Raw genomic sequence first — 26,033 nt, forward strand, 5'->3', positions numbered from 1 at the left:
CCTCACACCGTGCACAAAAATAAACTTAAAACCGCTAAAAGACAAACACAGATAGCATGTAACTCCTAGAAGAGAAGAGACAAAAACATTCTGACCTCAACCACACAAATGTTTTAAGCCAGTCTCCCAAGGCAATGAAAATAAAAACAAAAATGAGCAAATGGGACCTAACTGAACAGGTGTTTGCACAGCAAGGGAAACCATAAAATAACAAAACCTATGGAACGGGAGAAAACAGTTGCAAACGATGTCACCGACAGGGGTGACTCTGCAAAATATACAAACAAGTCATACAACCCAAAGACAAAAAAAACCACCAACCCAATCAAAAAACGAGCAGACCTCAACAGACATCTCCCTAACGACGACACACAGATGGCCAACAGGTTCAGGAACACGCTCAACGTGCCTGGTAACCAGGGAAACGCCAAACTCCCATGAGGGACCACCTCACAGCGGTCAGAATGGCCATCACTAGCAAGTTCACAGGAAACAAAGGCTGGAGGGGGTGTGGAGAAAGGGGAGCCCTCCTGCACTGCTGGTGGGGATGGAAACTGGCACAACCACTGTGGAGATCAGTAAGGAGGTTCCTCAGAACACCAAGTCTAGAACCTACCGTACGACCCAGCCAGCCCGCTCCTGGGCATACATGCGGACGCAACTTCCATCAAAAGGATACACGCGCCCCTATGTCCACGGCAGCACTCGTCACAACAGCCGAGACATGGAAACAACCGACACGTCCGTCAGCAGGTGAACGGATGAAGAAGATGTGGTACATACACACCACGGAATACTACTCAGCCCTCAAAAGAATGAAATAATGACATTTGCAGCAATACGGATTCAACTAGAGATTCCCATACTAAGTCAGAAAGAGAAAGACAAACCCCACATGATATCACTAATGTGTGGAATCTAAAACGAACCTGTCTACAGAATAAAAACAGACTCAGAGACGCAGAGAACAGACTTGTGGTTGCCAAGGGGGAGGGAGTGGGATGGACAGGCAGTTTGGGATTGGCAGGTGCGGACTATGACATTTGCGATGGATAAGCAACGAGGTCCTGTGTACAGCACAGGGAACTACATCCGCTCTGTGGGACAGAACATGATGGAAGACAACACGAGAAGAGGAATGTATCTGTGCGTGTGACCGAGTCACTCTGCTGTATGGGAGAAACTGACACGACACTGTAAATCAATATACTTTAAGGGAAAAAACCCCTCAAATTAAAAAAAATAAATTTTAAGAAGGCATCCGTGGACCCTGATGCCCTGTGAAGCACAGGCTGAGTATCCAGAGCTGCACAGATGCGGGGCCTCTAGAAGGTTCTGTGATGAGGGTCCGGAGGCCACTTAGACGGAGTGTGGTGGGGCCGCCGGGGCTGCCAGGACGGCATCGTGCAGAGGAGCCCCAGATGCTCTGACTCTCCCGCAGTGGCTGGGCTGCCGATGCCCGTCCAGGGCCCCAGAGAGACGTCACTACCCCGCAGCCACTTGGCCCCAGGAGCACCTCAGGAAAGCTCGGGAGCTTCCACCCAACAGCCCTTCCCCTGCCTTCACAGACAGACTCCACGCTCCAGGTGCCAGAGTTACCCTGGGGGACCCTGGAGTGGGGACAGGCCTGCACACCCGGGAAAGGCCACAGCCGTCTGCCAGGAACGCCCTGTCACAGCAACCTCTTATCGTCTCTGCGTATACGCGACTCATTTATTCGCTGGTTTGCCAGCCGGGTGCAAAGTGAAATTTACAAACAAGCAGCCTGGCTCCCTGCAGACACCCCTGCACGAGCACCCCGCCACCTCACGGCCCCTGCTCACTCCCCCTGCGCACAAATGACGCCAGGCAAACCCTGGGCTCGAGGGGACGCACGAAACAAGCGCAAGAGCCCAGGAGCCGCTTCGCCACCAGCCGTGCTGGTTCGAGGGATGGCGAGCCCCGGCCCGGGTCTGGGCCCCCGGCTGCGGGACGCGATGGGAAGACGGGAGGTTGGTCTTCACATGAGTCCCATGCAGGGTGAGGGACCCAGACCGCCTCCTGGCAAGGTGCGGGCGCCGCAGACCGGGTGCCTTGTCAGGGACCTGACGGACCGGGCTGGGCGGCCCCCTCAGGCCCACGTTGGCCCCGCAGGCGCTGGGACAGGCCCGGCCCTCGGCCCCCACGGGGACCCCGAGCGCCACCTGGCGGGCGGAGCAGGCTCCGTCCAGCAACCGCGCGCTCCTGCGTCGCTACCTGACATTGACGAGCGTGGAGCTGACGTTGCGGATCTTCATCGGGATGGCGGAGCCCGTCCCCAGGAAGACCACCTCCGGGTACCGGCCTCGCTCCTCTGCGGACAGACACAGGGAAGGAGCGCACATCTTCGGGTCAGAGGGGGGCCCGCCTCCCCCCAGGAGGGCTGGGGGCCTCCGCCCGGGGAGGGGAGCAAGGACGCCCCCGGCCCGGCCTCGCTGCAGCTGCTCGGAGTCGCGGACGCAGCAAAGGGCACGTTTCTTACGCTAGGGCGCCGCCCCGGGGACGGGCGTGGGGGGTGGGGGGTGTGAGGGCCAGCTCCCAGGGGAAGAGGCTCCCAGGATCGGGTCCGAGAGACCCGAGGGCCATGCTCACGGTCACCACTGGGACCTAAGCAGGTCCTCTCATCACATCGCAAACCGCAGCAGGTGCAGGAAGAAGTGGTCCTCCCGGGACACAGGCTGACCCGCCGCCTGCCTCTCCCCCAGCTTTCCCCTGCACCCACCAGCCGGAAACAAGACTAGAAAGAGGTCACAGGTCCTGATGGGGCAGGGAAGGCCCAGCCAGGTGAGGGAAGGTGGCCAGGGTCTCCTGTGGACGTTTCTGGGCAAAGCCTGGACTGGAGCCCAAGTGGCCCTGGTCCCCACCCCAAGTTCTGTCAGGACCTCTCAGGAGGTCCCAGAACCGCCACTCCACCCCGCGTGGCCTTGTGGACAGAGCCTGGTCACCGTCACCTAACTGGCCCGGGCAGGGGCAAGCCCTGTGACAGCGAGGCACTGACTTCACCAGACACACAGCAAGCCCGGGCCGTGCGCCCCTGCGGAGGCGGCCCGGGCTCCTGCTCACCTGCCGGCGGGTCGTCCTGCGCTGTCGCCCTGTACTCCTGCAGGCGCTCCCGGAACCCGGGGAGCTCCATGGCCTCGGCGATGAATTCCTCGGGTTGCAGGTCACGACGGCGTCCCTGCAGGAGGAGGGCAGCTCAGGGGACCAAAGGGAACGAGGGGCCTCGAGAAGCACCCTGGATACCCAGAAGCCACCCCTGGGGTCCATCTGCAGAGCTTGCTCGGCACCCCCACCCTCCTGCTGGTGGGACCTTCCCTGCTCAGTGGGTCTCGCAGTGAAGCTCCAGCTCCTCGGAACCTCTGGGCTCAAAGCAGGACGGGACACCCTCGCACCACTGACCCCTGGGGTGGGGAAGGGAAGGGTGGGAGCGCCCAGGGCAGCTCCCCGACCCCTACTCACTAGACCCTACCCGCATCGAGCATCCCCGTGGGGGCTGGGGAAGGGGAGAGGGCATTTAACACAACAGTGCCTGGTGTCCAGACGTGGTCGACCCTAACAGACACCGCGCCCTGCATGGGCGTGCACGTCATTCCAGACTCAGACTTTAAAAGTTAAAGACGCAGGACAAGAAGCACCTCTCACAGGACTCGACAGCGATGTCTGCGTACCAGGTGCCTTAAGCAGGGCCCCCCTGACCCCGTGATCCCCCTCCAAGAACTACCCTAAGGGAACGAGTGCCACTCAAAGTTCTGACAGCTAACACTTGTCACACCTGAACATCCCTGTCCAGCACACTGCTGACAACCTGACACGGACACTCTCAGAGGAAAAGACAGACAGTGGGTCAGGCTGTAAAGCCACCAAACCACCCGGCGTGCAGAAGTGCCCCGGCCAGGGATCAAATCCGTACCACAGCAGTGACAATGCTGGTCCTTAACTGCTAGGCTGCCAGGGAACTCCCCCCAGAGAAAGAGCTCAGGAGAGGCAGAGAAAGGGACCAGAGGGCACAGCGGAAGGACTAGGCTCACCTCCTCTCATGAAAACACCAAAATCACAACCAACTGCTGAACAACCATCAACAGAACAGACTGGAAGCTACCAAAGAAGATACCTTACACCCAAAGACAAAGAAGCAGGCACACTGAGACGGCAAGAGGGGTGCTTTTGTGACAGAAGCAACCCCATACCCCCAGGTGGGTGACCCCCGCTGCAGACAGGAAAATAACTACATCCCAGAGGCTCTCCGCAGGGGTGAAAGCTCCGAGCCCTATGTCAGGTGCCCCAGCCCAGGGGCCTGGCACTGGGAGGAGGAGCCTGGAGCCTCTCAGGCACGGAGCCCTCTCATCACGCCCAGAGACAAAGCCCCACCCACCAGAGGGACAAGACTCAGCTCCCCCTACCAGTGGGCAGGCACCAGTCCCTCCCACCAGGAAGCCTGCAGCAAACCCCTGTACCAACTTCGGCCACAAGGGGGGCGGACACCAAAGCAAGGGGGGCTACCACCCCACAGCCTGCAGAAAGGAGAGCACACAGAAAGCAGGCCAGGATGAAACAGCAGAGAAACAGGAGCCAGATGACGAAACAAGGCCAAACCCCAGAGAAAGAGCTAAGTGAACTGGAGGTGAGTCACCTTCCGGAAAAAGACTTAGAGTAACGACAGCAAAGATGATCCAAGATCTCAGAAAAAGCCAGAGGCAGAGACGGATAACTTAGAAGACACACCGAACAAACAAAATCCCCAAAAGACAAGACCCCCAGTGAGTAAAAGCAATCATTAAGGTCAGGGCAGAAATAAACGAGACAGAAACTAAGAAAACAGGAGTTCCCGTCGTGGCTCGGTGCTAACAAACACAACTAGGAACCATGAGGACTCGGGTTCGATCCCTGGCCTCACTCAGTAGGTTAAGGACCTGGTGTTGCCATGAGCTGTGGTGTAGGTCGCAGATGCGGCTTGGATCCCGCATTGCTGTGGCTGTGATATAGGCCAGCAGCTGCAGCTCCGACTGGACCCCTAGCCTGGGAACCTCCATATGCCACAGGTGCAGCCCTAAAAAGACAAAATAAATAAATAAAAGAAACAAGAAGCTGGTTCCTTGAAAAGGTCAACAAAATTGATAAACCTTTAGCCAGACTCACCAAGAGAAGGCTCAAACTGATACAATTAGAAATGAAAATGAAGTTACAGCAGACATCACAGAAATAGAAAGGAACACAAACAACTAGTAGGAGCAACTGTAGGTCAATAAAATTAACCACCCAGGAAAAAAATGGACCAACTATTAGAAAGGCACAATCTTCCAAGATAGAACCAGAAGAAATTGAAAACATGAACGGGCCAATCTCAAGCACTGAAACTGATTAAAACACTTGCAACAAAAACATCTGGTCTAAAACTGGATGGCTTCCGGAGCAAAATCCATGAACCATTTACAGAAGAGTTAACACCTAACCTGCTAATATTATTCCAAAAAGCTGCAGAGGAAGGAACACTCCCAAGCTCCCCAACTATAAGACCACCATCACCGTGATACCAAAACCAGACAAAGACACCACAAAAATAGACAATTATAGGCCAATATCACTAATGAACATAGACGCTAAAATCCTCCACAAAACACTTGCAAACCGAATACAGCAACACATCAAAAAAGGGTCGTACACCATGATCAAATGAGTTTCACCCCAGGGATGTAAAGATTCTTCAATATCCACAAATGAGTCAGGGTGATACACCACATTCACAAACTGAACAGTAAAAACATATGGGCCTCTCAACAGAGGCAGAAAAAGTTTCTGACAAAATCCAACACCCATTTCTGATAACAACCCTCCAGAAAGTGGGCCCAGAGGGAAGCTACCTCAATGTAATAAAGGCCACGTATGACAAACCCACAGCACACATCATCCTCAATGGCGAAAAGCTCAAAGAATTCTGATCCCACCAAGATGAGAAACAAGACAAGGATGTCCACGCTTGCCACTTATATTCGACATAGTTTTGGAAGCCCTAGCCATGGCAATCAGAGAAGAATAAAATGAAAGGAATCCAAATTAGGAAAAAAAAAAAAAAAAAGAAATAAAACTATCATTGTTTGAAGATGACATGATGCTTTACCTAGAAAATCCTCAAGACGCTACCAGAAAACTGTTAGGACTCTTCAATGAATGCGGTAAAGTTGCAGGATATAAAATTAAAAGAGAAATCCACTGCATTTCTATATAATAACAATGAAAGATCAGAAAGAGAAATTAGGGAAACAATCCCATTTACCATTGCATCAAAACAGAACAGAATACCAAGGAATAAACCCACCTAAAGAGACAAAAGACCTGTACTCTGAAAACTGTAAGATGCTGATGAACAAAGATGACACAAACAGATGGAAAGATGTACCATGCTCTTGGATTGGAAAAAATCAATATTGTCAAAATGACTAAGTTACCAAAGGCAATATACAGGCAATTCAATCCTATCAAATTACCAATGGCACTTTTTACAGAACTGGAACAAAGTATTTTCAAGTTTGTTTGGATGCACAAAAAACCCAGAATAGCCAGAGCCATCCTGAGAAAGAAAAATGGAGCTGGAGGAACTGGGCTCCCTGTCAGACTATACTACAAAGCTACAGTCATCAAAACAGTGTGGTACTGGCACAAAAACAGACATATAGATCAATGAAACAGGATAGAAAGCCCAGAAATAAACCCATTGCACTTATGGTCAGTTAATCTATGACGAAGGAGCTAAGAATATACAGTGGAGAAAAGACAGTCTCTTTAATAAGTGGTGGGAAAACTGTACAGCTAAACATAAAAGAATAAAATTAGAACACTCCATAACATCAAATGCAAAAATAAACTCAAAATGGAGTAAAGATCTAAATGTCAGCCCGGAGACTGTAAAACTCTTAGAGAAAAACACAGCCAAACACTCTCTGACATGAACCACAGCAGTATCTTCTTAGACCCACCTCCTAGAGTAATGACAATACAAACAAACAAATGGACCTAATTCAACTTAAAAGTTTCTGCACAGCAAAGAAAACCCTAAACAAAATGAAAAGACAACTCACAGAATGGGAGAAAATATTTGCCAATGAAGTGACTGACAAGGGATTAATCTCCAAAATATATTACCGCCTCCTGTAGCTCAATACCAAAAAATCAAAATACCAAACAACCCCATCAAAAAATGTGCAGAAGATTTAAACAGACAATTCTCCAAAGACAACACACAGATGTCCAAAAAACATACGAAAAGACCTTCAACCTCACTCATTATTAGAGAAATGCAAATCAAAACTACTATGAGGTGCCACCTTACACCAGCCAGTATGGCCATCATCAAAAAGTCTACAAGCAATGAGTGCAGGAGAGGGTGTGCAGAAAAGCCAACGGTCTTACACTGCTGGTGGGAATGTAAACTGGTGCAACCACTGTGGAAAACGGTATGGAGATTCCTCAAAAAACTAAAAATAGAATTACTGTTTGATCCAGAAATCCCACTCCTGGGCATCTATCCAGAGAAAACCATGACTCAAAAAGATACATGTGGAGTTCCCATCGTGGCTCAGTGGTTATCTGACTAGGAACGACGCTGCGGGTTTGATCCCTGGCCTCGCTCAGTGGGATAAGGATCCGGCATTGCCGTGAGCTGTGGTGTAGGTTGCAGATGCAGCTCAGATCCCACACTGCTGGGGCTGTGATGTAGGCTGGTGGCTACAGCTCTGATTTGACCCCTAGCCTGGGAACCTCCATAGGCCGTGGGTGAGGGCCTAGAAAAAAACAAAAAAAAAAGAGAAAAAAAAGATACATGTACTCCAATATACAATAGCCAAGACATGGACACAGCCTAAATGCCCATCGACAGAGAAGTGGATAAAGAAGACTCGGGATATATACACGATGGATTATTATTACCCAGCCATTAAAAGGAAAGAAACAAGAGCATTTGCAGCAACATGGATGGACCTAGAAATTGCCATGCTAAGTGCAGTTCGTCACTGAGACACAAACGCCGTACGTTATCACTTACATGTGGAATCACGAGCATCTTTGCAGATCAGAGACTGACTCAAAGGCTGCACAACTCATGATTACCAATGGAGACAGGTTGTAGGGAGAGGGGCTGAGGGTTTGGGATGGAAATGTTGAAAAACTGGGGTGTGATGGTGGCTGTACAACTAAAAATATAATAAAACTGAGTAAATGGGTAGAAGACCTGAATAGACATTTCTCCAGACATACAGAAGGCCAAAAAACATAAGCAAAGATGCTCAACATTGCTAATTATCAGAAAAGTGTAAATCTAAACTACTGTGAGGTACCACCTTATACCAGCTACACTGGCCATTAACGAAAAATCTACAAACAGGGAGCTCTTGCTGTGGTGCAACAGGATCGGTGGCATCCTGGGAGCTCTGGGACATGGGTTCAATCCCTGGCCTAACACAATGGGTTAAGGATCCGGCAATGCCACAGTTATGGCTTGGGATCTGATCCCAGATCAACTGTGGCTCAGATCTGATCCGTGGCCCAGGAACTCCATATACTGCAGGATGGCCAAAAACGAAAAAAAGAAAAAAAAAAAGTCTACGAACAGTAAATGTTGGAGAGAGTGCAGAGAAAAGGGAGCCCTCCTATGCTGTTGGGAATACAAATTGGTACAACCACTATGAAAAGTAGTATGGAGCTGCCTCAAAAAACTAAAATAGAATTTCCATATGATCCAGCAATCGCCCACTCCTGGGCATCTATCCAGAGAAAACCATCATCAGAAAAGATAAGGCACCCCCAATGTTCACTGCAGCACTACTCACAATAGCCAAGACATGGAAACAACGTGTCCATCAACAGAGAAATAGATAAAGATGATGCGGTACATACATACAACAGAATATTAGTCAGCTATGAAAAAGAATGAAATAATACCATTTGCAGCAACATGTATAAACCCAGAGATTATCACACTAAGTAAAAGTCAGTGGAAAATATTTATCACTTATATGTGGAGTCTGAAAAAAGGACACAAACGAGCTTCTCTGAGCAACAGAAACAGACTCCCAGACCTTGAAAACAAACTTACGGTTGCCATGGGGACGGGATGGGGGATGGACTGGGGCTATGGGACTGGCCTATGCAAAAGGAGGTCTATGGAATGACTGGCCAACGGGGACCTGCTGTACAGCAGAGACTTCCACCCAACACTCTGGTAATCCATGTGGGAAAAGAATCTGAAAGGGAATGACGTGCATGCGTGTGTAACAGAATCACCTGGTTGTACATCAGAAATCATACAACCCTGTACATCAACCAGACTTGAATACAACTTTAAAAAATGAAGAAAGTTAAAAAAACACACAAAGTGGACAACTGTTACTTCAGGGTGACAGGATTCCAGGTGACTTTCTTCACCAGGCATCTTCCATGTTCCAACACCAGGAACACATATGGCCGTTATCAGGACAAATGTGTGTCAGAAGAGGGTAAGCTGGCTGCCGGCTCCGAGCCTCACCTGGTTTAGTCAGCTTGCGCAGTGACCAGGTCTGCGTGGGGACACAGCCACCCCAGCCAATGTGTACTGTTGGTGGCTCTTGCTGCTATGCTGCAGAGCCGGGTGGCTGGGCCAGGGCCAGGGACCACGGGGCTGCAGGGCCCGAGACACTGAGCACCTGGCCCTCCCCAGAGAGAGCCCGCCCTGCCACACTGACCTCTGCCACTCCCGCCGAGGCCGGAGCTGGTACTTGAGGAGACACTGGCCCCGCACTGTGGGCACTTGGAAGGTGGCACCTCCTTCCTGCAACAGAGCGAGCCATGGTCCGTGGGGAGAAAGGGGTGGGGGGTGGGGGGCGGGGCCGAGCACCAACAGGGACCCCCTGCGGCGGAGCTACCTGCGGGCGGAGGCTGGCGAGTGGGGGGAAGATGCCGGAATGGATGAGATTGAGCTGCGTCTGGATCTTGTGGCTGCGGAGGTTGTGGACCGACTCGCAGTGCTCGTTCAGAACCAGGTGCTGGGTGTCAGGCCCGAACCTAAGACGAAAGACGGTCACAGGGGGCCCTCCCAGACACTCCTGTCTGCGGGGTGGTGGCGCAGCTGCAAGTGTCCAAGGGGATGAATGACCTGTCCAGAGGGAGCGCCCTGAACGGCCAGACACCCCTGCTCCTCCTCCGCAGGGTCTGGACCCTCCAACGCCTTTGGGTGTGTCGGAAAGAACCCAGAAAATCGGAAGTTAGAGCCCAGAGCCACAGCTGGGGACCTGGAGACACCGGAGCACTGGGGGCGGGGGGCAGACAGCACTGGGCGGGGGGCGAAGGTGGAGTGGGAGGAAAACGGATGCGGACACCAACGCTCACACCCCGGGGAACAGGGCCAGGGGCCAGTGGGGAGGGGACGTGCCACCTGGTGTCCCCACAATTCCGGAGTCCGACCCCGGCAGCTCCTTCCAGCCGACGCCAGCCTCGGCGTCACTAAACATGGGCAGGTGGCAAGACCTGAGAAAGTGAAATGCCATGTGTTTAACACGCTGCCCGATTAAGTGAATAATCCATCGTTATTCAAGAAACTGAAGCTTCTACTTCATGCTCTCAAGTCCCTTCTTTGGACACACACAGGGAATCATGACAGAGGCAGGATTCCTTCGGATGGGCGGTGGAGGGTGCAGCCTGAAGGAAACCAGCCCCGGGCAGACGGGGACCCGCGCAGACACAGCGCCACCTGGTGGGGACTGTCCTCGCCTGCACAGGGGCTCCAGCGTCGGGGGCGGGGGCGGGGGCGGGCGCCAGCGGAGCCTTATTAGGTTTATGGGGGGGAGGCACGGCGGGAGGGGGAAAGGCGGGCTGCGGGCGGGGCGGGCTCCTACCTCTCCATCCACTGCTGGTATCTGCTGTCCAGGAGCACGGACTCGGGGGCCATGTGAACCACCAGGGCCACGGGGGCTTCGGCGTTTCCCTGGTAACTGGGAGGAAGGAAGCAGGAGGCTTTGCTGCGTCGAGATGCAAACTCTGGGCGTGAGCCCAGGCCAGGCAGGAGCGGCCACAGGTCCCACGAGGGCTCTCACCGCCCCACCCGGAGACCCCCCTCACCTCCTGAAGGTGGCGTTCTCACACACGGGCTGAATGAACCCTTCGTCTGGACACTCCACCACGACGAAAGCGACCCCAGGATCCGGAGGCGTGCAGATCTCTTCAGGCAAAATCTGCAAAGTGGCCGGGGTCAGAGTGCCGGCAGGGCAGTTCCAGCTCAGCAGCACATCAAAGGGCCCTCAAGTCAACCCTCCTGAGTGAGCAGCACCCACAGAAAGATCACCCCCCGCACCCTCCCTGGTCCCTCTGCTGGGCCCCGACAGAGGCTGGCTTGCAAAGGACGCCTCACTCCCAGGGCGGCCAGCAGCCCGGCCTGGCACGCACGGTCCTCTCAGGTCTGTGGCCACTGCTCCTAACACCTCTGCATCTTGCTAAGAACCTAGTGTCATTCCTTTGGGCCACGCACCTAAGTCCTTCTTATGGACTGAGTTCAAGTACAAGGGAAAGCAGCCGTCCTACTAGGAGGACCCGACATCCCAAAGAGAACAACCCACAGAAGGGCCCCAGACAGCCAGCGCCGACGAGCAGGACACGTCGAGACCAGAGACCCTCTTACCGCTTAGCTACGTGAGGAGATCCCAGCTGTTCACCTCCCTCAGAAATGGGGACTGCCAGGCCTGAACCGGACAGTGACCGTCCAGTGTTCCAGGTCCTGCCTGCCATGACAACTGGGAGCCTCACCTCTCTTCCTTCGTAAGTGACACTCTTCCCGTCCTTGACAGCAGCAATGATGGGAGCAATGGCAGCTGTTCCGCTGAAATGAGACGCAGGGGCTTGGTGGAGGGGGCGGGGCTTGGTGGAGGGGCGGGGCTTCGTGAAGGAGGCGGGGCTTGGTGCATGAGGCCAGCCCACCCCACCACTCACACTGGGAGGCCCAGCTCCTTTGCTTTGAGTACCAAGAAGTTTCCCTTCTTCAAATGGAGCTGCAACAAAGAGAACTGAGTGTAATTTCAGTGGCTAATGACGAAGTTTGGTTTTCATCAGTCATCTTAAAATCGGTTTTGTGTCAGTCTAGTATTATAAGCTGAATAACTTACAACCATAGTGCTCTACTTCCCAACATGAACTCCTTACGTATCTTACAAAATATACATCATTTCCTTATCAAATAAAAAGTGCCCCTCAGGCACCTGGAGAAGAAACACTTGTTTTAAAGCCCTGCGCTGATCAAGAAACAGCCCAAGGAGCGTGGGCAGAACGCTGCCCAGCACAAGTGAGGCACAAGTGATGACACAGGCCACCGCGTGACACAGCATTTCAGGACAGGGGCAGAAAACCAGTGTGGGTGCTTCTTCTCTACTTTTCACATAGCTGGTAAAACTGCGCTGTTCCTTTTATACTGGAAAAGTATCACGATGAAAAACTGCCAGTGTTCTATTATGTTAAAAGGAAAAACAACAATCTTATCACAAAAGTTCAAAATTTATGATGTACTTGTGTCCAAACACCTTAGAGAGTCACATATTTCACACAAAATAACAGAAAATAGGCAGAAATGGCACATAATGTCTTTGAATGCTTATATTTGAATTTAATTTTCTTCTTTAGATATTTAAAAATTTTCTGCATTTTCTCTTCACTTCCTGAAGTTAGGAAACTCCTCTTAGGATCCTAAAGCCTCCTGTTTGGATCCTAAAACCTTATTAGAATTCTGGAGTTCTCTTATTTTGGGGGGCACATACCAGTGGCATATGTACGCTCCCAGGCTAGGGGTCTTATCAGAGCTACAGCTGCCAGCCTACACCACAACCACAGCCACGCAGGATCTCAGCCACGACTGCGACCCACACCACAGCTCATGGCAACACCGGATCCTTAACCCACTGTGCAAGGCCAGGGATCCAACACGCAACTTCACGGTTCCCAGTCGGATCCGTCTCCGCTGTGCCACAACAGGGACTCCAGGAACTCTGGAGCATTCTTTCAGAACATTATCCTAGAGGAAAGTGTGTCGCTTCCGTGCATGCAGGTAACACTAAGAGGACAACACTTAGGTGGCAGATGCAGATGACGACGTTAACAAGCACCGTAACAACCGCAGACACCAACGGAACCCAAGGAGCACAGACGCGCGTCTAACGCGAACCGGGACCTCCGGCCCTGGGGGCGGGCAAAACCCTGCCTCCCCTACAAGCCGAGGTCAACCCGTAGAGGACGCTGCTCCCGTCTGAGAAGCAGAAGCCAGCTCCAGGGCCGGGGGGCCCATGGCTGCCTGAAGCCCAGGCTCCTCTCAGGCGCAGCCTCAGACCCGCAGGCACAAAGGCGGAACCTGCACCTGCACCTGCTCTGCTTTCCTGCCTTCCGAACCCGTCCCTGAGCAGCAGCAGGTGAACGGAGGGAAAGGGGCTGCAGGATGACGCTGTGCGACCAGCTCCTAGCAGCCACGGAGGGGCGGGCAGAGGCCAGCGCACCACCTGCGGCTACTTGGAGTTGGAGCCTCAGCTCCCAGGACAGTGGCCCCCAAGCAGCCCTGATCTCACTCACACACACACACACACACACACGGCACGCTCCAGGGCAGCCACTCAGAAGGACCCACACGACCACAGTTCCACCTAAAGGGCTTTAAAGAGTTACTTAGCTGCCTAAAGATGCAGACTCACAGAACTGGCAGGCCTACTGGCAGCAGTACTTAACTTGAAAAAATGTAAATCATTCAAAAGGAAAACATTATCTAAAGCGGATGGAAGTGACGCCGACAATGACCCCAGGACCAATAACCAATATGACCGCTGCCCTTTCATACGTTCTTACTGGGTGTTAAAATGTGGCTGAAAATTACAAACATATTTTAAAATGAACTTTAAATCAAATATGTTTCTTTAAAGAGTCAAAGCCCACAGGGGAGAAGAACTGGGAAGGTGGAAAAAACAGCCACACCACTGCATACAAGGTGATTACTGAAAACCTGTGGTGTGGCACAGCAAAGTCTACTCACTGGTGTGTAGTAACTCACACGGGGAAAAGGAATAGTTACAGTTATGTAACTGATTCGCTTTGCTGTGCACCTGAAACGGACACAACATTCTAAGTCAACTATACTCCATTAAATTAAAAAAAAACAAAAAAAAAACAAAACAAAGCCCACAAGAAACGACATAGTCTTATCACACAAGTGTTTGCTGCAGACCCCACTATTCTACAGAGTAACGTGAGCTCTTACTAATGCAGACCGTCGGTTAGACGGGCAAGTCCCTTATTAAAACTCCGCTTTCACAAAACCTGACCAGCCTCAGACTTACTGACCGAGGCCTCCGTGGATGCGCGGCAACGCTAAAATGAGTGCCCTGATGACGACGTGCGAGGACATAAACTAAAAACATTCAAGGAGTCTCAACACAGGCTGGATTTGTTTGAAGAGAAACAAAGCTTTCTGTGAAGTCTTTAACTTCAGAAACTTGGCCTTTCGTGGCTGTGGCTGTGGCGCAGGCCGGCGGGAACAGCGCCGATTAGACCCCTTCCTTCCATATGCTGCAGGTGCAGCCCTAAAAAGACAAAAAAAAGAAAAAGGAAAGAAACTTAGGCTTTAGCTACTCCTCACGTCGGAGGAGGAGGGTCAAATACAAAACCTTCTCAGCAGATGGGCTCTGGCTAGAAGGGAACCTGCACGCGCGCGAGCGCGCACACACACACACACACACGCACGCTTGAGCTTTCCCGACAATGGGTGTCTGCGCCCTGAACACAGGCTGACGTCGGAGCCGCTCCGTTCAAACATCAGAAAGGCTCAGGGGGCTCCCCGCCTCCCGCAGGCACGGTGCTTACCTTACAGATGAAAGCGACCACCAAAGAGGGGTCCCTGCCATGCGTGTTCTGGCCGACACCTGAGGAGCAGATGTGATTGTGACCAAGTAAGCATGACGGTTTTGTGTCACACACCAGGGTCGTCTGATACCTAATTACAAACTTAAATGGACACAACTGTTCTTTCTTTTTGTTGTCTTCTTAGGGTCACAACCTGCAGCATATGGAGGTTCCCAGGCTAGGGGTCAAATCAGAGCTACAGCCACCGGCCTACACCACAGCCACAGCAACATCAGATCTGAGCCTCGTCTGTGACCCACACCACAGCCACATCTGTGACTTATGCCACAGCCACAGCAATGCCAGATCCATAACCCACTGAGCGAGGCCAGGGATCGAACCCGCTTCCTTATAGATACCAGTTGTGTTCTTAATCCACCGAGCCACAACGGGAACTCCCTGGACACAACTGTTTTGATACGAGGCACAAAGAAACACCAGTATTTTCTCTCAAGCAGGGCATCTCTTTTTCCCACCCGTATTGAGATCTGAGTAAAGAAAAATTCAAAACCCCAACCAGAATGCCAAGTGGAACATTTAAAAAATGACACAGTTTATGTGGAAGTGGAGGAAAGAAACAAGCTGTGATATGCTTTATAAAGTATAAGAATACGGAAAAGAGGAGTTCCCTGGTGGAACTCCAGGAAGTTAAGGGTTTGGCACTGGTCACACCTGTGGTATGGGTTTGATTCCCGGCCCAGGAACTCCTGCATGGCATGGGCACGGCAAAAAAAAAAAAAAGGAAAGTAACACAAAAGTTGAAAGGCTGGTAGAAACAACCTGGCTTGGGCGGGTGTCAGCCCCGGCCCTCAGCCACAGCACCCACAAAGGATGGCTCACAGACATGGCCTTGGCAGGACAGAGACAGTAGCTTGTCAGCTGTGCCCCTCACTGGACAGCTGTGCCCTTAAGCAGCCCAATTCCCTGGATACCTCTCATCTGGAACTTTAACTCTGTGTGCCAGCAGACTGTCATTCTGGGAGAAAGGGTGCAAATCCACTCTCAGATACGGCTGTTTTATCAGCTCAGGTGTTAGTTTCTGCAGCATGAAAAATTCACTTGCATCACTGCTGCCTTAATGAGAAAGGCGAAAGGTGCACCACGCCTCCTTGTGGCCGCTGACGCCAACTGCTGGCACAGCTCTACGTATGGAGACGTGGAAACACGGCAGGTGCACAAAGGCCGGACCCTGACTTGAGGATGACACATGCCACGTGTGAAACGGGAATTCAAAAAAAACCCAGGTGTTCCCATTGTGGCTCAACAGTAACAAACCCGACTAGTATCCATGAGGACGGGGGTTCGATCCCTGGCCTCAGCAGGTTAAGGATCCAGTGTTGCTGTGACCTGTGGTGTAGGTCACAGATGCAGCTTGGATCTGGCACTGCCTGTGGCTGTGGTGGAGGCCAGTAGCTGCAGTTCTGATGCAACCCCTAGCCTGGGAACCTCCATATGCTGCAGGTGCAGCCCCCACCCCGCAAAAATAAATAAAAAATAAAATCCGATGACAAACAAATCGTAAAGACTTAGTGAACTGTATTGTATGAGATAAACACTGTGATTTTGTACCAAAAGAGAGAAAACACAAAAGCCTGTTTCAGCCACCTGCCAGGCCCTGCTCTCCTCTGGGCAAGCTGACCCTAGGTCTGGGGTCCTCCCAGGTCTGTGACTGGCCCTGGAAGCTCCGCGCAGCCTCCTTTAAGATAACCCTGCTCACCTGCCGCACGGCTGAGTCCTACGTGACAGGAAAGACACCCAGCTTTCCTAGGATGGAGACGCCGCCGCAGAGCAGCGGGCTGAGCAGAGGCCCCCCACCCGACGGCGGCTGCCGCCCGAGCCCATTACCCTCGGCAGGGCGCTGCTCCCCTTCAGCTGATCCGGGGTCCGCAGCCGGCTGTGCACGCGGCCTCTCTGGACTGGACGCTGGCTGGGGCGTCCCCGCCGCCTGCTCACCTTCTCCTGGGGGTGGGAGGGGACATGCGAATCACACGCCAGGCCCTGCACCCGTCACCCAGCCCCAGCCTGCGGGCCGTTCCCTCCTCCCATCCTCGCTCAGCTCCCAGGCTGAGCCGGCAAGGCCCCTGTGGAGGGGCACGGCCCGAGAGCACTTGGCCCTGGCGGGTTCACCACACCCTCCCCACGCGGACCTTGGTCTAGGGTCCCCAGCACTACGAAGAGCACACTTGGCCGTCAGTTCAGACTCAAGGTCAGCTCCTGGCCTGGTCACACCCAGGTCTAAGGGGGACGGCCACCTGCTGCAGAGGAACAGGGAACACAACCCAGACTCGGGGGTCGGAGGGGGGCAGGCCTATGCGCCCTGTGACCTCGCCCACTGCCTCCCTCCCAGCCCTGAGTGGTGCAGGCCCGTGTCCCTGCTGCTCCTGGGCTGGGGGCTCCCGTCTGCACCCTTTCCGCACCGGGCACGGGTTTAACGCACCAAGGGTCAAGGACACGTCCTGTCGGCCCTGCAGTCCTGAGGCGGAGGGTTAACCAGACTAAAGGCGAGGGGACACCGCAGGGACTCACGTGCAGACTGTGTCTCCAAGTCAAGACCCCGCCGTTCGGCCCCGGGACCCGAGAGGGCTCCTGAGCCCCTGACCCCGGCGCACGTGCACAGGGCGGCTGCAGGAGTCCGAACACAAACCCCTCCAGGCCTCGGATCGCGGGGGGACAGGGACACCCGCAGCAGACAAAGCCCAAGCCCTACGTGGGCAAACCTGAGCGCAGAGCTCGACGAGCTGAGTCCGGGCATCACGCAGGTGTCCCGCGTGTCTGTCCTGCGGCCACAAGCTCCCAAGCGCAGGAACCGCATCTAAACCCTCAGCTAAGCTGACGCCACACGCTCCGAGCCCCAGGCCAGCGTTCACCCCCACTCACTGCAGATGGGGACCTGCGACACCGTCATGGTCTCGTCCTTGTACTCCGGCGCCGAGTGGGGCCGCACGGCTACGGAGAAAGACCCGCAAACACAGCTGTGAGAGCCAGCCCTGCAGGTCACCACCCACGACCAACCGGACGGCTCTGGAGTCCGGGCGAGCATCTGCGGGAAAACTGGAATTGCTAAGGAAACCAAAACCTCCAGAAGAGATCTTTCCCTCGGCCGTTACCTCTCACGGTGCCATGTGGGAAACCGTGCCGTGATCACTGGCGGCCGCCCACCGGGGTAAGAAAGCAACCGGTATTTGCGTCCACGTGAGACGGAAACGAACACGCGGCACCGGGCGTCAGAGAAGCGATCATCTCGGCTCTGAGGCCGGGCCCGGCCTGAGATGAAACGCACGGGGATGCGCCCAGCCCCGGGCCCCTTGCCCAGCCCCGAAGGGCCGCTCACAGCCCTTCCCTGCAGGGAGCTCAGGAGCTGGGCCCAGGGAGGCGCCTCGACGCCCCACGGAGACCCCCGTCCGGCCCGCGCACGGCGGCTTTAAAGCCCTCCTGCCTTCCCCGCCCGGGTCTGGGGGCGCGTGAGGTGGCGGCTGAGAGCGTGCAATGGGTGATGTTTTACAGATTCACCTCACAAAGACGAAGCATTTGATTTTAAGGTCTCGTCTCGCCAGTTTTACGGATTCCAACCTGAGCGATGAGGGCCTAAGAGAACCGGCAAATAACGAGTCACGACGGAGGAGAACGTACCCAGGTCTATTCCTTTCAATGGACCGGAAAATGTTTTGATGGCGTCCAGGTACTTTTCCTGGGAAAGAAAAATAAAGGAGTGAGCAGGGACGGCTGCGAAGTGGAGGACACACATCCAAGCACGCGAGGCCTCACAGGTGTGGAGTATTTTCACCCTCCTTTCTGCAAACCTCGAATATGAGCGTCCACCACACGTGAGATGCCAGGGAGCGGGCCGTGAGAACCCGGGAGGAGACAAAAACCAAACAGGTGACAACAAGGAGCAGCCGTCCTTGTGCTGAGTGACCTGCAAACATGAACACCCCAGGGAGCTGGGGGCCTGCTCATTCAGACAGGCTGGGTGGCTCCTGAGCACAGGGCCTGGCAGTTGAACCCTGAAAGTCAGAAGGACACAGACAGGGCGAGGGGGGAACTATGTGCGGTCGAAGGCCTGAGAGCCAGCCACGCTGTCCCACCTGGACGCCGGGGGCGGACACCAGCGCAGGGGCGCGCCTGGGCCTACAGGACCCAGAGGCCACGAAGGTGTCTGGAGGCCACAGCCACAGAGGCCTCTGCAGAGTTCAGGATGAAATAACCAGCCTGCAGTTATGCTCCAGACAGGCCCCTCTGGTCCTGGTGGCGGAAGGTCACCAGGAGGCGGGAGTGGGTGCAGGGACAGAGCTACCAAGGAGGAGGCCGAGCAGACAGGCTGTACAGGGCTTGGTGACCGGCTGCTTTCACCTTCCACCTGGGAAATGAACCCTTACGCTCCACGGCTATAAGGACGTGCACACAACAGTGTGGGAAGCCGGTCTGGAAGGTGTGTCTGAACTCTCATAAGAAGAAAAGCGACCATCCACCGTGTGCCCACCTGGTGTGAAACAGCTACCGCAGCAGCACTGAGTACCGGGGAGGCGTTACCTCCTTTAGCCCCTAACAAGGCCACGCCCTGCGCAGGTGCAGACAAGGCTCCAAGAGGGAAAGCAGCTGCTTTAAGATCATACGAGTTAATAAAGCTTCAGGCTCAGGTGTCTTTAACTGGGAAGGTGAAGTGTTTACTCCACTATCAGTTTTCTCCGGAGGGGAGGAGGCTGACTTGGAAACACGTGTTAGTCACATTAAACCGAGGACTTGGCTCTGAGCTGCGGCAGGAGAGACTCACCAGCTGGGGAGGCCCCGAAAGCACACACTTTGGAAGCCCCGTCTCCTTCAGCGTGAGAATCATTCCTAAAAAGAGCAGATAAAACCAGACCTCTCACCGCCCTGCCCCGGGGTGGCCACCCAGAGGGACAGGCCTTACTCAAACTTGCTATTTTTCTACCTGTCCTCATCTCATTTCCAGTTATCAGGGCGCACGTGCAGCCCATCAGTGATGCAGGCCAGAGGCCCGAGAGCCAAAGAACAGGACGCAAATGCTTCTAGAACCTTCTAGAACCAGGGGGATTTGCTACAAGGGTGAGGCGCCCAGGGTGCAGAATCCTGCCCAGTCAATTCTGCACCCTGGGCCTCCTCTGAGCCTCCGCTCTGGGACACTGACTGGTTCCACCGCCACTCCTCCGGACCCACCGCACAAACCTCACACCACCTGGCAGGAACACAATCTCGATCTTGCTAATTGATGGGTGTTAACAAGGGGGTGATCTGAAACCTGGGTAATTGAGTGAAGCTGATGGTCTCCAGGGCAGACACACTTACAGTAAACACCACCACTACACTCTCGGTTTACGACCCGTGTCTCCGGTCCGGCCACTCAGTAAATGAGGTGAATGGTTACACCTGAAGGCGATGTCCAGGTTTTTTTTAAAAAATCTACTTTTGTTAGCTTCTGATACTCCACACTGCAGCTGACTGGGCTGGCATAAAAAATTCCGGCTTCCATGAACTCCAAAGATGGGGGGGTTGGTGAGGGGGAGCCAGGCAGGTTAAACCCCCCCAGTCCTCCCTCCAACCTCTGACCCTAGATACTCACCACACAACCCGCCCACATTAGCCCAGTGCATTCGAGTCAGGAAGATGTTGTCCAAACGAGACACCTTCAGCCTAAGAGACAGAACACACTTGACAAAACAGACCGACCAGGGACCCCCTTCTGCTGCTGTAAAAACACCCCTGCCACAAGCCCCATTAGCGTCTCCACCCCAAGGAAAATGGCCGGCTCACTTGTGCTCCTGCATGAGTCGCTGGACGCCTTCCCCGCAGTTGAAGAGATACCTAGAGAGTGAACATTACCCAGAGCAGTCAGAAGACTGGACTCTAAAACCCTGCCACCGTTCAGATGTTCTGCTGGACACCGTAAGGAAAAACTAAAAGACATGTGCTGTGCCACCAGCCGCATTTCTGTTAGAACACTGGGTTTAGGACCCTCCTCAGCAGGGGCTGGGGCACGGGGGGGGCGGGGGGGCGAGCTGGGTCCTCTCCCCATTGGGTCCTCTCCCCATTACCTCCTCCGCAGACCTGCCCACCCCACACACCGACTATGGAGCCTCGGTCCTGGGGTGCCCAGGAGGAAGGGGCTCGGGGCGCAGGTCTGGAAAGGGCACACTTATACCCAAGTCTAAAGCTCACCGGGGCCTCCCGGGGCCCAGGCTCTCTCACCCTCACCGTGATTAGGGGCCCCGGTGACCCTGCGCGCAGTCCCGAGGCTGGCAGGGTGGGGCTCGGCTAGGGGACCCGCAGGGCCGGCTAGATCCGGCGCGGCGCACTGACCGGTTGTATTCGGAGAAGACGTAGAGCGCGGCGCCCGCATCGCGGCCGCCCGCCGCCACCACCTGCACATACACGGTATTCGGGCCCCCCGGCGCCCACGATGGGCCGCGCTTCTCCCGCGTGCGCAGGTGCCGTAGCGGGTCCTTGGGTGGCCGCTGGCGGCGGGCCGGCCCCTGCGACATGGTGCGCCCAGCCACGGACCGCAGCCCCAGCAGCGAGCGAAGCGCCCACATGCACCACCGCCCGGTCCCGGCCTCAGCGCAACCGGCCGCCGGCGTCCCCGCGTGCCCCGCGTGCACACCGCCCCTCTGCCCTCGTGGGTGCCCCAGCCAATCAGCGCGCAGCCAGCCGAGCCGCCCGCCTACACGAGGCCACGTGTCCAATAGGAACGAGCTTCGGCTCTCATCCTTGTCAATTGGCCGGGCCATAGAGAGCAGGCATGCTAGAGCGCCCTGAACGGCCCCAAGGCTGGTTTCTTTCCTCGTTTCCGGAAACCCTCGCCTGGGCGGGACTTCCGGGACTGCAAAACCGGAAAAAGCAATGCCGGTCGAAGAGCTAGTACTTGCAGTGGAGTGTGGTGAAGTGTTCGAGACCCGTCCCCGCCAAACCACCCCCAATTTCTTTTTTTCCAAAAAGTTTATTTTAGTGCAATATAAACATAATGAAATGCACCTTTTACAGTGTCATGTTAGTTTCAGGTGTACAGCAAAGTGAATCAATTCTACATACATAAATTTCTTTTCCATATTCTTTTCCTTTTTTAGGTCACTGCAAAATATTAAGTAGAGTTCCCTGTGCTGTACAGTAGGTCTGTCCTCACCAATTCTGAGCTGTCCCCTTAGACAAGTCAACCTCTGTGGATGTTGTTAGGATTCAGTGTGAGGAGATAAACTAGATAGGGCATTACCATGGGAGTTTTGCTAATTTATGTCCATTGCTATTCGAATGAACACACGTTACAGATGTTTTTACTGACTTTTGGAAAGAAAAGCAAGGTCGGGGGTTAAGAGAATAGGCTCTCTTGTACACCTGTACCTTATATACTTACATCAGCTATACCTCAATTTTAAAAAGAGAGAACGGGGGGAAAAATGTAATTGTAATGTATACATGTAAGGATAACCTGACCCCCTTGCTGTACAGTGGGAAAATAAAAAAAAAAATTAAAAAAATTTAAATAAATAAATAAATAAAATAAAAAGAGAGAACAGGGAGTTCCCATCGTGGCTCAGTGGTTAACAAATCCGACTAGGAACCATGAGGTTTCCGGTTTGATCCCTGGCCTTGCTCAGTGGGTTAAGGGTCTGGCGTTGCCGTGAGGTGTAGGTTGCAGACTCAGCTTGGATCCTGCATTGCTCTGGCGTAGGCCGACGACTACAAATCCAATTTGACCCTAGCCTGGGAACCTCCATATGCCATGGGAGTGGCCAAAGAAATGGCAAAAAAATAAATAAATAAAAAGAGAGAACAAGCTCCAAAACAAGACAGGACTGGATCTTTTATTAGTTGAGTGGTCTTGACTTCTCTGAGCCTCTTTCCTTCTCTGTCAAGTGGGGATGGGAGCAGTACTTATACTGTTTTCAGAATTAAATCACCTAGTGGTGTATTGAAAGCTCTTTGCGTGGCCCCGCCATTGCGAACAGGCTCTTAATAAATGGCAGGGAAACTGAAAATGATGAAGTTCCTGTGCGGCACCGCAGGTTAAGGGGTCCAGTATTGCTGCAGCTGTGGTGCAGGGTGCAATTGCAGCGCAGGTGGAAGCCTTGGCCCAGGAGCTTCCACATGTGGCAAATATGGGAAAGAAAGAACGGAAGGAAGAGACAAAGGAAGAAGAAAGAAGGGAGGGAGGAAGGGAAAAAAGGAAGAAAGGAAGAAAGAAAGAAATTAATCGAAAAGGAAATAAAATGTTTGAACCCTCATGAAATATTAAAGGAATGTTGTCCAGGGATGTCGTGGGGTGGACGGCCCAGCAGAGTCCTTTCGAAAAGCAAAAATAAATAAATAAAAGAAGAGGGGAGTGGCCTAGTGGTTAAGGATTCCAAGTTGTCTCTGCTGTGGCTCTGGTTCTGAGCTCGAACCCTGGAGGAACTTCCACTTGCCTCAGGTGCAGTCAAAAAAAAAAAAAAAAAAATCACAAAAAGACCCTGCTATTCCCTTTCATAGCTAAGGAGGTTTGTCCTTGAGCGAGAGCTCTGTTAATCCACTAGAAACATAAGGAGCTTACTGCAACAGAGATAATCCTTTACCTGAAAGTTCTACTCACATATGAAATTGGTTCTGTGGAAGATGATCACACAACTATGTAAAAACATATTTTGTACTTGAAGTAGCCTTGCCCCGAAAGGACCAGGAAAACTGCAGATCTGCTATTTTACATCTTTCCAGGGCTTAAACCCTGAAACAAGGATGACACTACCCCCCCAACGAATATTCAAAATAAATATTTCATCAACAAAATGAAAAGGCAGCCTATGAAACGGGAAGACATTTCCAACATACATAAAGAACTTAAACAGCTTAACAGAAAAAAAAAATCAGTTTAAAAATGAGTGACCAACCGGAGTAGACATTTTTCCAAAGAAGATATACAAATGGCCATCAGATATGCAAAAACTGCTCAACATCATTAATTATTAGGGAAATGCACATCAAACCCACAATTAGATCATACCTGTCAGAATGGCTAATATCAAAAAGGCAAGAAATGACAAGTATCTTCCAGGATGTGGAAGGATTCTGGTGCACTATTGCTGGGAATGTAAATCAGTGCAGCCGGTGTGGAAAAAGTGTGGAGTTTCCTTAAAAAAAATGAAAAATAAAACTACCATATGATCTAGAAATTCCACTTCTGGTTATATATCTGAAGGAAATGAAAGTACTATCTCAAAGACCTATCTGCAGCCCGTGTTGAATGCAGCATTATTTACAATAGCCAACAGCCTCAGTGCCTATTAATGGAGAAAGTGTGGTGTGTACATATACCATATCGTGTATATATATATCATAACATACATAATGCAGTATTACTCAGCTATAACAAATAAAGATATGCAACATCATGGATGAAACTTGAAAGTGTTATCCTAAGTGAAATAAGTCAGAGAAAGACAAGTACTATACGCTGTCACTTATAGAATCTTAGCAACAAAAAATGAACGCAGAGAAACAGTAAATTAGTGATTGTCAGGGGCTGGGGTGGGGAGGACTAGGTAAAGACGGTTGAGTTGTACACACTCCTGGTTATAGGATGACTAAGCTCTGTGGATGTAATGCAAGCACAGCCCCTATAGTTAACTCTACTGTATTGTATGTTTGAAAGTCACTAAGATAGTACATCTTAAAAGTTCTCACCACAGACACACAAAAAGGCAACTCTGTGTGGTAGCGGATAGATACATCAATGAGCCTTGTGGTGGTCATACTTTTGCTATATATACTAACCTCACATCATTTCACTGTAGACCTTAAACTAACACAATGTTAGATGCTAATCATATCTCAATAAAGCTAGGGAAGAAAACAAAAACAATACTAAACTTAAAAAAATGTCAGGAGTTCCCTGGTGGCACAGTGGGTTAAGGATCTGGTGGTGTCACTGCTGTGGCTCGGGTTTGATCCCTGGCTTGGGAACTTCTGCGTGCCACAGGCACAGCCAAAAAATAATACTAATAATTTTTTTTTAATTAAAAAAAATTTAGGGGAGTTCCCGTCGTGGTGCAGTGGTTAACGAATCCGACTAGGAACCATGAGGTTGTGGGTTCGATCCCTGGCCTTGCTCAGTGGGTTAACGATCTGGCGTTGCCGTGAGCTGTGGTGTAGGTTGCAGACGCGGCTCGGATCCTGCGTTGCTGTGGCTCTGGCGTAGGCCGGTGGCTGCAGCTCCGATTCAACCCCTAGCCTGGGAACCTCCATATGCCGCGGGAGCGGCCCAAGAAATACCAACAACAACAACAAAAAGACAAAAGACAAAAAAAAAAAAAAAAAAAAAAAAAAAAAAAAATTTAGGGAGTTCCCATCACGGCTCAGTGGTTAACGAACCCAATTACCATCCATGAGGACATGGGTTCGATCCCTGGCCTCGCTCAGTGGGATAAGGATTGGCGTTGCTGTGGCTGGGGTGTAGGTCACAGATGTGGTTTGGATCCCTCATTGCTGTGGCTGTGGCGTAGGCCGGTGGCTAGAGCTCCGATTCGACCCCTAGCCTGGCAACCTCCATATGCTGCGGGTGCGGCCCTAAAAATTCAAAAAGATAAAAAGACAAAAGAGACTCTCATCGTAAATGAAGAACGTCGGAAAGAGAAAGACAAATACCATATGATACCACTTCTATCTGGAGTCTAATATACGGCACAAAGGCACCTTTCCACAGAAAAGAAACTCATGGACTTGGAGAACAGACTTGTGGTTGCCAAGGGGGAGGGAGAGGGAGTGGGTGGACGGGCAGCCCGGGGTTGGTAGATGCCAACTATAGCACGTGGTGTGGAGAAGCAATGAGATCCTGCTGTACAGCACAGGGAACTATATCCAGTCACTTGTGATGGAACATGATGGAGGATAATGGGAGAAAAAGAGTGTGTGTGTGTGTGTGCCAGAGAGAGAGAGAGAGAGAGAGAGAGAGGGACTAGGTCGCTTTGCTGTACAGGAGAAATTGACAGAACACTGTGAATCAATTACAACAGAAAAAATAAAAATCATAAAAAAATTAAAAATTAAAAAATTCAGAAGCGCAATAAAATATTGATTCCCCCCATGACGACTTTGATCCTTTTTTAAAAAAAAATGTTAAATTTCACCCACAAAAAGAGAACGTTTGG

General features: G+C 52.3%; 1 protein-coding gene across 1 annotated transcript in view; it reads right to left on the minus strand.

The window, feature by feature from the left end:
• Window positions 1–21,528, minus strand: part of ELAC2 (elaC homolog 2 (E. coli)) — a 31,843-nt gene extending 10,315 nt beyond the window's left edge. Inside the window, 17 exon segments of the mRNA NM_001243216.1 lie at window positions 2,236–2,332; window positions 3,082–3,172; window positions 3,175–3,196; window positions 9,729–9,814; window positions 9,909–10,047; window positions 10,878–10,973; window positions 11,101–11,213; window positions 11,782–11,854; window positions 11,965–12,023; window positions 14,866–14,924; window positions 16,750–16,863; window positions 17,782–17,850; window positions 18,535–18,592; window positions 19,676–19,740; window positions 20,483–20,553; window positions 20,674–20,724; window positions 21,220–21,528. Of these exon segments, the coding sequence (NP_001230145.1) occupies window positions 2,236–2,332; window positions 3,082–3,172; window positions 3,175–3,196; window positions 9,729–9,814; window positions 9,909–10,047; window positions 10,878–10,973; window positions 11,101–11,213; window positions 11,782–11,854; window positions 11,965–12,023; window positions 14,866–14,924; window positions 16,750–16,863; window positions 17,782–17,850; window positions 18,535–18,592; window positions 19,676–19,740; window positions 20,483–20,553; window positions 20,674–20,724; window positions 21,220–21,452 (1,496 nt within the window). The 5' untranslated portion in view covers window positions 21,453–21,528.

This window comes from Sus scrofa, chromosome 12 (genome assembly GCF_000003025.6).
Source record: "Sus scrofa isolate TJ Tabasco breed Duroc chromosome 12, Sscrofa11.1, whole genome shotgun sequence".
Taxonomy (NCBI): Eukaryota; Metazoa; Chordata; class Mammalia; order Artiodactyla; family Suidae; genus Sus; species Sus scrofa.